At 36.4% G+C, this 15,069-nt stretch overlaps 1 protein-coding gene across 1 annotated transcript in view; it reads right to left on the bottom strand.

The window, feature by feature from the left end:
- Positions 1-374: 374 nt before the first annotated feature.
- The window catches only part of LOC128211510 (insulin-degrading enzyme-like), a 33,982-nt gene continuing 19,287 nt past the window's right edge, over positions 375-15,069 (bottom strand). Inside the window, exons 20-28 of the mRNA XM_052916376.1 lie at positions 11,831-11,951; positions 11,272-11,363; positions 9,795-9,906; positions 9,123-9,290; positions 7,560-7,684; positions 6,444-6,591; positions 5,826-5,887; positions 5,008-5,166; positions 375-4,039 (exon numbers count right to left, since the gene is read on the bottom strand). Of these exons, the coding sequence (XP_052772336.1) occupies positions 3,938-4,039; positions 5,008-5,166; positions 5,826-5,887; positions 6,444-6,591; positions 7,560-7,684; positions 9,123-9,290; positions 9,795-9,906; positions 11,272-11,363; positions 11,831-11,951 (1,089 nt within the window). The 3' untranslated portion in view covers positions 375-3,937. The remainder of the gene's footprint in view (positions 4,040-5,007; positions 5,167-5,825; positions 5,888-6,443; positions 6,592-7,559; positions 7,685-9,122; positions 9,291-9,794; positions 9,907-11,271; positions 11,364-11,830; positions 11,952-15,069) is intronic.

The following is a 15,069-nucleotide window of genomic DNA, read 5'->3' as shown; positions in this document are numbered from 1 at the left end:
AGTAGAAAGCAAGTGTGAGCATGTTTGTTCCTGTCGAGCTATCATACTGATAATTTAACAGTCATGGGTATTTAGCGGGGGCACAAGGGGCGCCCCCACCCTCCGCCCCTGTTTGTGGGGCAGACATGAAATGAACGAAATATCAACATTAACCATTAAAACGTTTTTTCATAAGTATGTCCACTGTATAAGATGTATTATAATGTTCTTGAATGAAGGGTTGAAATTCATCAATGACACCTGTCATTTCAATACCTCAGTGAAAAAAATGAGGAGGGTTTGATGGCTGTGTCCCCTCCCCCACCACACACACAGGTTTGGATTCCTGGATCCGCCACTGAATAACTCAATGCACAACATAACATAGTATCTAAAATGGTGTGATCCATTTATTTCTTACACTGACTTATGTGAATTATTTCCGCATCAAAACTATACTATGTAAGTTATTTTACAAAACAAAACGTTATAACATATTTGAATACAAACATGAATTAAAAAGATTCCGAATACCAATGTAAAAGCACAATATGTATACCTAAACACTCCTGGTCAGTCAAAAAATGAAAATGTGTTAATTATTTTCTTCATCCTTCGCTCTGAACAATGCTATATGAAAAAATATAATCCAAAATCACAGAAGAGACGCATTGGACAGTTCAACTGTTTTTAATTCAACACAACGCTAGAACAACAAGAGCGCTCTCGACTATACGCCACTTTGTCTTAGAAATTAATTCATTATCCCCCCCCCCACCGAGCGCACTGTTGTCAGAAATATTTGGACTTTTGAATGAAATATGCATCGGTCGAACAGCTGATCTGTCATTTCACATTGGATGCCTACAAGGCAGTATTAAGATTATGACCAGGTCTCTTTCAAAGGAGGATAACAGGTACAGTTCTTAATCACGTTGAGATGACTGATATTTACATGTATCATCCTGGGAGCAAGGAATACACATACAACATTTGACCTTTGATCTCAAAACGTCAAATCAATAAGGGTCATCACTGGTCACCCCCAACTTTCACGTCAAGTTTGAGGACCATCGGTGCAGGCACTGTCAAGTTATCATTCAGACAAGCTTTTCGCGTTCAAGGTCCTTGTGACCTTGACTTTTGGACCTGATGACCCAAAAATTAATAGGGGTCATCTACTGGTCAAGTCCAACCTCTATGTAAGTTTGAGTACCATAGGTCTAGGCATTGTCAAGTTATCACTCGGACAAGCTTTTCGCATTCAATGTCACCTCAAAACCAATAGGGTTCATCTTCTGGTCACACCCACAACCTTTATGTCAAGTTATCACTCTGACAAGCTTTTCGAGTTCAAGAACACTTTGACCTTGACCTTTGACCCTATGACCGCAAAATCAAAAGGGTTTATCTACTGCTCAGGCCCAGTCTCTAAGTCAAGTTTGAGGACCATTGATCCGGGAATTAATGAGTTATCACTTGGACAAGCTTTTCTCGTTTAAGGTCAATTTGACCTTGACCTTTGATGCAATAAACTCAATATGGGTCATCTTCCTGTCATGCCTAACGTCCAAGTCAATATTGAGGACCAAAAGGTCCAGGCAAGTTCAAGTTATGACTCGAACAAGTTTTGGTTGAACCACAAAATGACTGACCGACATGTGCAAAACAATATACTGGCTCTTCTTTGAAAAGGGGCATGAAAATTCAATCAAGGGCCATATTTTGTATTTAGGTAATTATTGAGATACAATATCTAATTGAGTGATGGCTGTGAACACATTCGCTGTTTAAGGTATGGACGTAATTTGAGATCTGAGTTAAAACCCAAAGTTGCCCTAAAACTTTAACCAAACTTCTAAGTCGATAAAGGCCATAATTTGTATTAAGGATTGTATGGAGTTATGCTACCTAATGGTGTGATAGCTGTGAACAACTGTGTGGAGTATGAAGACCATTGAACAAACTTAATTTTGTGATCCGAGTTAAAAAGCGAAGTTGCCTTAAAACTTGACCAAACTTTCTGAGTCAATCAAGGACCATAAATTGTATTTAGGAAAATATGGAGTTATGTAACTTATTGTATGATGGCTGTCAACAATTGTGTTAAGTGTAAGTCTATTGAATGAACTGTTTTGGAGTTAAAAGTGAAAATGCCAAGTTGCCCTTAAACTTTAACCTGACACAATGTGCCCTAAAACTTTAACTTAGTGGCCATAATTTGCATCAAAGATGATATGGAATTATGGAACCTAATTTTGTGATTGGTCTAAACAACTATGGAATGAATGAACAGTATTTGGAGTTATAAGTGAAAATGCCAACTTGCCCTAAAACTCACCAGTCGCAGCCGCCGAATCAAGTAGTATAGCCCTACTTATTCTTTAAATAGTCAAGCTAAAAATAAGCCAGCCAAGAAAGTTATAACACTGCTTGTATTGGGTACAAAATTTTAATCATCTACCATGAAAATATGAAATCAATTATGACATTACATGAAATCAATTTTAAATGGTCCTTTTCATTGGCATTCAGAATACACAGAACATCTGCATGTTCCCTTGATAATACAGTGACCACTAACAAAGTCATTAACAATCTTAACAACAGCAAACATAAACATGCAAGTATTGGATGAGTTGTATGATTTAAAATGCTGATTTGGGAGGTAACATTGTTTGTAATCAATATATATATTTTGTATGATGAAGTAACTCTTGCACAAACTAGAGCCATCAGAGGATTTATAAGGGCCTGAATGATAGCATATTTGAAAGGGGTGAAATTTGTACACATGTTATTAAGTACATAACCTAGAATATATCTGTCAATCATCATGTACATGTACTTTCAAGAAGAAATTGTTATTAGTATGTTTCCAAAGAGCCATAGATGAAACAAGGTTTAGGCATAACTTATATAACTTGTCATCAACTAGCATATTATTACTTTTAGCAAGTAAGGAAAGTTTGAACTCAACATTTTGAACATTTTATAAGTTATTAACAAAACCATAAAAATATGATAATTATAAAGTAAACAAAGGGCCATAAATCTGACAATATTTAAGCATATGTTACATAACTTGTTACAAAAGAGTGTATTATTACTGTGAGCAAGTTAAGAAAGATTAATCATTAACAAAAAGTCATAAAATATGTTGACAGAAAGACAGTCAGACAGAGTAAAGTAAAATTTTAGGGGCCTTACCTAACATTAATGTATACAATTGTATGTATCATTCATTACAAAAACCTTCAGTAGACATTACTATGAATAAGCAAAGTTAGGGAATTGAAGCACTGAAGACTAAAGCTAGAATGCCATGACTCATGCCCCAATTTCTCGAAACTTCTTAAGCTTAACAGGCTTAAGTCGCTTATAATAATATTTCAATTAGCCAAAATGCATACGGAAAATGGATTTTGATGAATGAAAAATGGTTTATTTTGATAATCATACAGACTATTCCTACATAATTTCTAAAAATTCTTGAAGAAGTAAATATAACACATTTTTTAGAACAACAAAAATAGTGAGATTAGCTTAATCCTGTTATAAGGGACTTAAGAAGTTTAAAGAAATTGGGGCATGATGAAGAGCAATTTCAGAGGATATTTTACATTCAATTATGGGATATTTCTTTTCTACTGAAATTCTTAACAATTAATCAGCAACTTATTTTCAACACAGTTCATGAAGAGACGATCAATAAGTAATAAAATGCACATAAAAGGTCAATAAAAAGATAAATGGTCTTTGGTCATTGTTATGATAGGACTACCATACAATCACACAAATTCAAAGACCATGAAATGTTTTCGTCATGTGAAATGTGTATAGTTGATCATATTTTTACCCGATTATAACACAGTAAAACACACAACATTGATTTTCATATTTGAACAACACCATGCCCAATTTTTGAACTTTTGTATGACTCCACTAGTGGCTAATATCACAACTTTGACAGCGCTTTTTGTAGATCAATGTATGGCTTGGCCAGGGGGAACAGGCCCATGTCTCGCTTGAATGCGTTCACATCTTCTACAATGGTCGGCTGGAAAGGAAGCAAATCTCATCAGGCTGTGCACAATAACGCAGCAAAACTTCTCTCATTCAAAATCAAAAAAAGATATCACAGAACAAAACCACACATAATATACATACATGCAAACTATATTAAGTGGCACATGATCCAAACTACATAGATGATTTTTTTTTGTTTCAGTGTAATGACGTATTCATTTCATGAAGGTGCATGAAAAAATATTGTTTTTTATGATAACAAGTGAAACAAAACAAGTCCACAGTTTATTTTGATATAAGACTCGGGCCCATGACAAAAGAATATAGATGAACATAATTATTTACAACACAATTTGAGTGTGCCGTAAAAATGTAATGCCAAAAAATATACGATGATTAACATTTAATGATTGGTAGTGATTGTTGAATTGTAAACAAACTTGTGTGGGATAAATACAGCCCCTATATAAATGAACATTGGGCATAAAAGAGTAAAATGATATTCTGTTTCAACTGGCTTTAACATCGCAATAATTCTCATTTCGTTGGTTATTGTTATACAGACCCCTTTCTATTTCAATTTCATAGTGACCAGATCTAAATTGTGCAAAACAGTGTGTGTATTTCAATCAAAATAAGATACAACTCATACTCATAGTATATTTCGTATTTTTAAACAATATATTCTCTCAGGTCCTTTGATTTAACTGCACATTAAAACCATTGATGGCTTTTACATTTAAATGAGACCACGATTGAATTGAAGCCCGGCCACTCAAAAACCCTTATGCCATATTATAATATTATTTAGTTTAACCAACTTTAATTTTAACTTGATTTTACAAAATAAAAAATAGCTTATCATGACATTCCTTTAAAAGTCTCAAAACTGTTACACAAATTGTACCAAAACAAAAAATTGTGATTGTAGCCTGATCCTGTTTTGATATACTGACAATTGTTTGAGAAATTTTGAGCCCAACTCCCAACCTTACATACCTGTAACAGTGTTCCAGCCTCTTCGCTATTGTCAGCAGCAGTTGTATCAGTAGCAGCAGCAGTATCAGTAGCATCACCATCACCCTGGGGTTTTGGAGCCGTAGATAGGATATGGACGGACAACTTGTGCCGCCTTGGTGCTGACTCCGCTATGTTGTCCTGGAACATAAACAAATCGTACAAAATGTGGCCAGTACAGGGGTGACATTAACCTAGGGATCTAGGTTTTGACCAAACACAACCATACTGGTAATGGAAAAAGTAAAAGTGGAAATAAAATGTATCCTAGAGTGTTACCAGGCAAACTGAACTTGATTGTTTGGCCAGCTATGTGGCACTGATGTTTGATTTGGACAGACATAATACATGCCCCAACTCCATGGTCTTTACTACTGGGCAAATAAAAGCCTCAAAAAGAAATAAAACAGACCATGCAGGCAATGACTGATATCAAAATGCTACTTCAATATTTTGAAGCAGTGAGATAACAATTGTTCTTGGTGGTGGCTATATACAAATGGGATGCATAATTTATATTAAACAGTTTGTTTTTGTTTCAAGTCATTCTGGATTTTAAACTTATCTACAACTTTTAAGATTGAATAGTTCAATATCCTTTCTTGGAATTTGGTCATTGTTTCATTTGAAAAGTTATGCTGATATTTATTGATTGGTCAATATTTATCCAACCCAATTTAACCAATGAAATCATTGGAATGAACAAGCTAGCCGAAACATATCATGTAGATAACTTATATGTAATACAATCGGCTACAGATGACGTCTGTGCCATATATTTGCTTCTTTTCTTAACTTACCTGATAAAAGTTGAAGAGATCATCTTTGGTGACGGTTTTCAGAAATGACACCTCTACATTATCTGAAATATTTGATGTGCCAATTCAAAGCATACACCATATCTAATATATGTTATGAGGCAAAACTCAAACAAAAGATATTGTATATTGAAAACATCTATGTAGTATGTTTTTTACCAATAAACACAATGTATAGTGACTGACAGTATATGATACAAATAAAAAAACAAAACATTATTCCTTAAAAACGGCTTCGGACATTTACTTTGAAAATGAAGATACGGTACATATTTCAACTTTGGTTTGATACTTTATGGTTTTTATTGTTGGTTTGGTTTAGAAATAACAGAAATAACTTCTACTGCCAGTACCGGTACACATGTATGGTGATATGAGATATGCTTTTTTTTAGTGAAGATTGTGATTGTCAATATATCACCAAGGCAAAACCAAAAACCAACAGACAAAAACATGGACCGATGAGCACACTCCTACCCGGAATATACCCTGCCCCCTAAACTTTGTTTAGTAGGAGTATAATAAATAGGTGGATGGACATAGTGGGAGCTTAATGCTACCACCATTTTTAAGGATATTTATGGACATTGATGTGTTTACCCCTGTCAAAATTGTACTGTTGTGAAACAATCTCGGACGTGTAGTTGGCATACTCTGTGGACATCTTCTTTGGTTTCTCAAGCCGCTTAATGGACAACGCTGACACATGTTTCTGAAACTCTTCCTCCTTCATGTCCTTCAATGTTTCCTGGAGTTTTCGATAAAAGAAAATATATCCAGATAGTCTGACATAAAATCATGAGTATGAACTGTAAGTGCAAAGAAAAAGAAGTCGCCCATATATTAAGAAGCCATAGACAATCCTAAAAATGAGATAATCCTACCTTCATACTATCCAAGAATATATAGCCAACCCTAAAAGTGAGATAATCCTACCTGCATACTATCCAAGAATCTATAGCCAACCCTAAAAGTGAGATAATCCTACCTTCATACTATCCAAGAATCTATAGCCAACCCTAAAAGTGAGATAATCCTACCTTCATACTATCCAAGAATCTATAGCCAACCCTAAAAATGAGATAATCCTACCTTCATACTATCCAAGAATCTATAGCCAACCCTAAAAGTGAGATAATCCTACCTTCATACTATCCAAGAATCTATAGCCAACCCTAAAAGTGAGATAATCCTACCTTCATACTATCCAAGAATCTATAGCCAACCCTAAAAGTGAGATAATCCTACCTTCATACTATCCAATAATCTAAAGCCAACCCTAAAAGTGAGATAATCCTACCTTCATACTATCCAATAATCTATAGCCAACCCTAAAAGTGAGATAATCCTACCTTCATACTATCCAATAATCTATAGCCAACCCTAAAAGTGAGATAATCCTACCATCATACTATCCAAGAATCTATAGCCAACCCTAAAAGTGAGATAATCCTACCTTCATACTATCAAAGAATCTATAGCCAACCCTAAAAGTGAGATAATCCTACCTTCATACTATCCAAGAATCTATAGCCAACCCTAAAAGTGAGATAATCCTACCTTCATACTATCCAAGAATCTATTGCCAACCCTAAAAGTGAGATAATCCTACCTTCATACTATCCAATAATCTATAGCCAACCCTAAAAGTGAGATAATCCTACCTTCATACTATCCAATAATCTATAGCCAACCCTAAAAGTGAGATAATCCTACCTTCATACTATCCAAGAAAGCCTCGATGCGACCTTCCACATACTGAGGAGGCTTATCAGACTGGACTATCACCCTCAGTCCCTGTACACCACTCTGACGACGTATCCCACTGAACACAATGTAACCTGGAAGACAAACGATAAAAGTTAAAAGGCTTTTTTTTGTTCTCAGAAGTGTCTTCAACAATGACAAAGACAGACGTCCAGATGTCCAGATCGTGTACAACATGATATACTTGATTGTCTGTTGAGATTAGTTTGTACAAGAGACATCCTCAGTCTCAAAAACATTCCTTAAAAACTCAAAAATTTGTGAACAGAAGTTACAGAAAATTCTAAAAACGAATTTAAGGAAAGTACTCGGAAGCTTTTGATAAAGTTCCTGACTGCAGACCTCACTTCAGGTTTCAGCAGATTTTAATTTTCTTACTTACTTTTTATTTTTTAGATTAATGCAATTACATGTACTTTCGTGCCTCAATTTCTAACCTTCATGTTGTTGTTTTTAAAAAAAATATTTTTACATTTGATTACATCAAAAACTGCTGCTAATAGTGTTTGAGTAATAAAATACTAGTGGAAAAAAAGGAAATATTTTCTGAATGATCTCAAAAACCCTGAGTTGCAACAACAATTCAATAAAAGTTTATTTAAAAACTTTGCCATATTTAGTGAGAGTTTAAATTTGTATAAAGCTCTATATGTACATGATTGAGGTAAAACAAAAACACCAAATATCTACATGCCAAAATTTGTACAGAAGGATTTTCATGCACAGTTTCTTTTTACTGTTATGTTATATTATGAAGCAGTATTTTGGTTTCAGTTGTTTCATGTTAAACGGACAAGACATGGGATGGTCCCGTAATCCGTAAATACAATATTTCCTCAAAACAAGCCTAGAATTATCAATACTATCTAGTATGTGGCCGATAATACATTATTTTACATGATCAAAAGAACAGACACAACAATCATGTGGCTGCTGTCTGAGCATTTCCCCATTTAACAGTAGCACATACTGATTTGCCAGTTGGAAGGGTGGAATAGTTTTTCAGAACACCTTGTAATGTGATTGTTTCACACACTAAACAGTCAATAAGCATTTAAGCAAAACTTGCTGTCATTTTTAGCAGAGTTAGCCTCTTTCAAAAGTTTCCATCTGTCAATTTTATCACCGATGTTGATCGGTTGTGCTCTGTGTCTGCATTATTTTACAGCAGCATTCCACTCCCTTGCAATGTCTGTTCGTCCATGAAGCCATGATGTGTGCATATTTTGCATGTGAAAGTCATGTGATGAGTACAGATAAATATACCGACACTATTTTAAAACTTACTGGGATTTATGTGGTAGACGACCCCAGTAATTTGAATTGGAAAAATGTGCAAAAACTGAGAGAAATGCATACATCGATAAGGACTCAATGCGTTGTACACAACAATATCAATATTATGTTGCTTTATGTTGGGTACATGTTGAGTGTTACCTAGCCGCTATATGTTGAGTATTACCTAGCCGCTATATGTTGAGTGTTACATAACTGCTATATGTTGAGTGTTACCTAGCTGTTCCTTAGTTCTGAGGACGTTGAAGCACGGCTCACTGATGATCTGTACAAACAGCTCCAGGAGCATGTTTGTGTTGGTTTTCTGTTGACCCACTTGGTAATAGATCTCAATACTGGAACTCTTGTGAACACCATTGGTCTTCTGGTACACATAGTAACAACCTGAACATAAAGTATTGAATCAATGAAAATAATTTTGAACACTGAGATGATAAAGGTAAACATATAGTCGATAAAAAAGGAATGGACATACAAACACTATTTACTGTAAAATAGTGGCACATGGTGAATTAAAATAGGTCTGAGGTTTACCTAAAAGTCATACATCTGGTGAACATCAATTAAAACTGAAGCAAGTCCTACAATGATGTGCTATTGTTTTTAATGTGTTCCTTGTTCATCCTTCAAGTCATAAATTATTGTTATGTGCTAAATTTCCATCATGAAGTTATTCAAGCTTTACTTAGGCAAGAGAGATTTCTATTATATAATAATAATATTGATTTTCATCAATGCCCAACTCAAAACAAACAGGACCAATGTTGTTGTTATTATTTAAAGATACTTAAAAATAGGCAATGTTAGAAACGCGTTAAATAGATGAAAACGGATTAAAACAGAATAAATCTTTTCTAAATCTGATAATCATACAAACTATTCAAGTACCATCAGGCAGTTGTATTTCCCTGAGTCTGCGTCTCTGACTGGGTAAGAGTTCCCGCGTGCCAACCTTCTCACGCAGGATTCCCTCCAACATCTCACACATTGCTAATGAGCTCTGCAATCATGGAAACAACATAATCTCTGTAATCATGGAAACAACATAATCTTTGTGATCATGGAAACAAGATAAGTTCTGTAATCATGGAAACAACATAATCTCTGTAATCATGGAAACAACATAAGTTCTGTAATGATGGAAACAACATAAGCTCTGTAATGATGGAAACAACATAAGGTCTGTAATCATGGAGCAACATTAACTCTGCAACAATGGAAACAACATAAGCTCTGTAATGATGGAAACAACATAAACTCTGTAATCATGGAAACAACATAGACTCTGTAATCATGGAAACAACATAAGCTCTGTAATCATGGAAACAACATAAGCTCTGTAATCATGGAAACAACATAAGCTCTGTAATCATGGAAACAACATAAGCTCTGTAACAATGGAAACAACATAATCTGTGCAATCATGGAAACAACATAAACTCTGTAATCATGGAAACAACATAAGCTCTGTAATCATGGAGCAACATTAACTCTGCAACAATGGAAACAACATAAGCTCTGTAATCATGGAAACAACATAAACTCCGTAATCATGGAAGCAACATAAGCTCTGTAATCATGGAGCAACATTAACTCTGCAACAATGGAAACAACATAAGCTCTGTAATCATGGAAACAACATAAACTCTGTAATCATGGAAACAACATAAGCTCTGTAATCATGGAGCAACATTAACTCTGCAACAATGGAAACAACATAAGCTCTGTAATCATGGAAACAACATAAACTCTGTAATCATGGAAGCAACATAAGCTCTGTAATCATGGAGCAACATAAGCTCTGTAACCATGGAGCAACATAAGCTCTGTAATCATGGAGCAACATTAACTCTGCAACAATGGAAACAACATAAGCTCTGTAATCATGGAAACAACATAAACTCTGTAATCACGGAAACAACATAAGCTCTGTAATCATGGAAACAACATAAGCTCTGTAATGATGGAAACAACATAAGCTCTGTAATGATGGAAACAACATAAGCTTTGTAATGATGGAAACAACATAAGCTCTGTAATCATTGAACAACTTTTACCCTGCAATCAGTGATGTATAAAAATAAAATGAAATTCAGCACTAGTTCGACAATTAGACAGGCAATCAGACCACCTGTATAAAACCTCTAGGCAATTTAAATGATTAAAGTCAATTTAACTGAGTCTTATTTACAAACACATCAGATAAAAATGTAGTACCATTTGTTTAGGAAAATACACCAGAAGAAGTTATTTTAGTGAAATGCTTCTTAAATAGCAGAATAGAATAAATAATATTTTGTATAGTTTAAGCAACAATTAATTGCTCTTTGTTGTGTGACTATTGGGTATCTCAGCCTAGCCCCACCTTTCTAGTGACATTTCCATACACCAGTCCCTCTATGTACATCTTGGAAAACAGCTGAGGTATGAACAGCTTCAGTTTCTCCAGGCTCACCTCTGGAAAATAAAATCATGTACTAATATGTTCAAGAAAATGGCTCTTTATTACATTCACAAGCAATGTGGTCATTGTCCAGCTTGGTCCAAAATAGAACAATTTCGTCCAATTATTTTTCAAATACTTTGTACAAAACCGAGAACTCTGCAAGCAGATGCTAAAGCTCATCCATCAAAGGACATAATTCAACAATTATTAAAAAGAAGAGTTGTAGGCCTTGTAAAATGATTATTGTCACTGGTAGTGCTCTTGACTATTTCCATGCTTTAAACAGAATGGGATAGGGTAAATCAAATAATAAACTTGTATGCGCACATAACGTCTTTTCAGGAAAGTCGTCATTGAAATTGTGTCCAAGCCCTGTGCACGGTTCACTGTTTGAAGCAGTTAAATTTCACTTTTATTTCACTGATAAATCTCTATAAAGTGCCGGAGAGCATATTATAAATAGTTCATGTTTACAGACCTTGCAGACTATCAAGCAGCTCTTCCTGGGTCCACAGCTGTTCGGACATGACAACATTTGTGAAGTACACAGCATGCTGGTGTGGCTGCTCTGCATCAAAATTTCTCAGACTCCGACCATACTGAAGCAAACACAGACAAATATATTCAGTGACTCCCACAATACTAAAGCAACTGCAGACATCAGTGACTCAGACAATACTGAAGCAAACACAGACACGAAATTCAGTGACTTCCACCATACTTAAGCAACCGCAGACATCAGTGACTCAGACAATACTGAAGCAAACACAGACACAGACATTCAGTGACACTGACCATACTAAAGCAACCACAGACATCAGTGACTCAGACAATACTGAAGCAAACACAGACATTCAGTGACTCCCAGCATACTAAAGCAACTGCAGACATCAGTGACTCAGACAAAACTGAAGCAAACAGACAGACATTCAGTGACTCCCAGCATACTAAAGCAACTGCAGACATCAGTGACTCAGACAAAACTGAAGCAAACACAAACACAGACATTCAGTGACTCCCAGCATACTAAAGCAACTGCAGACATCAGTGACTCTGACAATACTGAAGCAAACAGACACAGACATTCGGTGACTCCAACCATACTAAAGCAACTGCAGACATCAGTGACTCAGACAAAACTGAAGCAAACACAGACATTCAGTTACTTCCACAAAACTGCAGCAAACACAGACACAGACAGTCAGTGAATCCCACCATACTAAGCAAACAGAGAGACAGACATTCTGTGACTCCCATCACACTGCAACAAACAGACACAGACATTCAGTGACTCCCATCATACTGCAGCAAACAGACACAGACATTCAGTGACTCCCATCATACTGCAGCAAACACAGACAGACATATAGTCACTCAGACCAAACTCCAGCAAACAGACACAGACATTCAGTGGCTTCCGCCTACTGAAGCAAACACAGACACAGACATTCAGTGATTCTCATCATACAGAGGCAAACAGGCACAGACATTCAGTGATTCTCATCATACTGAAGCAAACAGGCACAGACATTCAGTGATTCTCATCATACTGAAGCAAACAGGCACAGACATTCAGTGACTTCAATCATACTGAAGCAAACACAGACACAGACATTCAGTGACACTGACCATACTGAACCAAACACAGACATTCAGTGACACTGACCATACTGAAGCAAACACAGACACAGACATTCAGTGACACTGACCATACTATAGCAAACACAGACACAGACATTCAGTGACACTGACCATACTGAAGCAAACACAGACACAGACATTCAGTGACACTGACCATACTGAAGCAAACACAGACACAGACATTCAGTGACACTGACCATACTATAGCAAACACAAACACAGACATTCAGTGACACTGACCATACTGAAGCAAAAACAGACACAGACATTCAGTGACACTGACCATACTGAAGCAATCACAGACACAGACATTCAGTGACACTGACCATACTGAAGCAAAAACAGACACAGACATTCAGTGACACTGACCATACTGAAGCAAACACAGACACAGACATTCAGTGACGCTGACCATACTGAAGCAAACACAGACACAGACATTCAGTGACACTGACCATACTGAAGCAAACACAAACACAGACATTCAGTGACACTGACCATACTATAGCAAACACAGACACAGACATTCAGTGACACTGACCATACTGAAGCAAACACAAACACAGACATTCAGTGACACTGACCATACTGAAGCAAAAGGTCATAGACATTCAGAGACTCTTATCATACTGAAGCAAACACTGACACAGACATTCAGTGACACTGACGATACTGAAGCAAAAGGTCATAGACATTCAGAGACTCTTATCATACTGAAGCAAACACTGACACAGACATTCAGTGACACTGACCATACTGAAGCAAAAGGTCATAGACATTCAGTGACTCCCATCATACTGAAGCAAACACTGACACAGACATTCAGTGACTCCCATCATACAGAAGCAAACACTGACACAGACATTCAGTGACTCCCATCATACTGAAGCAAACACTGACACAGACATTCAGTGACTCCCATCATACAGAAGCAAACACTGACACAGACATTCAGTGACTCCCATCATACTGAAGCAAACACAGACACAGACATTCAGTGACTCCCATCATACTGAAGCAAACACTGACACAGACATTCAGTGACTCCCATCATACTGAAGCAAACACTGACACAGACATTCAGTGACTCCCATCATACTGAAGCAAACACAGACACAGACATTCAGTGACTCCCATCATACTGAAGCAAACACTGACACAGACATTCAGTGACTCCCATCATACTGAAGCAAACACTGACACAGACATTCAGTGACTCCCATCATACAGAAGCAAACACTGACACAGACATTCAGTGACTCCCATCATACTGAAGCAAACACAGACACAGACATTCAGTGACTCCCATCATACTGAAGCAAACACTGACACAGACATTCAGTGACTCCCATCATACTGAAGCAAACACTGACACAGACATTCAGTGACTCCCATCATACTGAAGCAAACACAGACACAGACATTCAGTGACTCCCATCATACTGAAGCAAACACTGACACAGACATTCAGTGACTCCCATCATACTGAAGCAAACACTGACACAGACATTCAGTGACTCCCATCATACTGAAGCAAACACTGACACAGACATTCAGTGACTCCCATCATACTGAGACATTTAGTCTCGTCACAAATACATAAACCTACAATGACCTTTATATATTAGTCAGATATTTACTTGCCAAACATCAGCAGAAAGAAAACAAGAGTAAAATAACTGTGATCGATTTCGCCATGATGTTGCACAATGAATCCATGTTTAATTGCAATTTGAATTCATTTATAACATGAAAGCAACACACACTGAATGGAGAAAATATGAAAGAATCAAACATATTAATTCCTATGTGTCAGATCTAAAAGTTATGTTTTATCAGACAAAATAAAAAGACATGGTCAAGCATTTCTAAATTCATAACTACGTCGGATATCTCGACTTTCCGGTTGTGTCGACTTTTTTCTCCGGTCCCGAATTTATTCCTTCTTATTCTATATAAAATAAATCTGCTTGTGTCGATTTTTCTATTTCGATTTTTCGCTATGTCGACCTCCTATTTCGGTCCCTGTAGTCGAATTTCACACGTTTCCCTGGTTCCTTATGTCGAACTATAGAA

Source organism: Mya arenaria, chromosome 12 (assembly GCF_026914265.1).
Source record: "Mya arenaria isolate MELC-2E11 chromosome 12, ASM2691426v1".
NCBI lineage: Eukaryota > Metazoa > Mollusca > Bivalvia > Myida > Myidae > Mya > Mya arenaria.
This window is presented reverse-complemented; position numbering and strand designations above follow the sequence as displayed.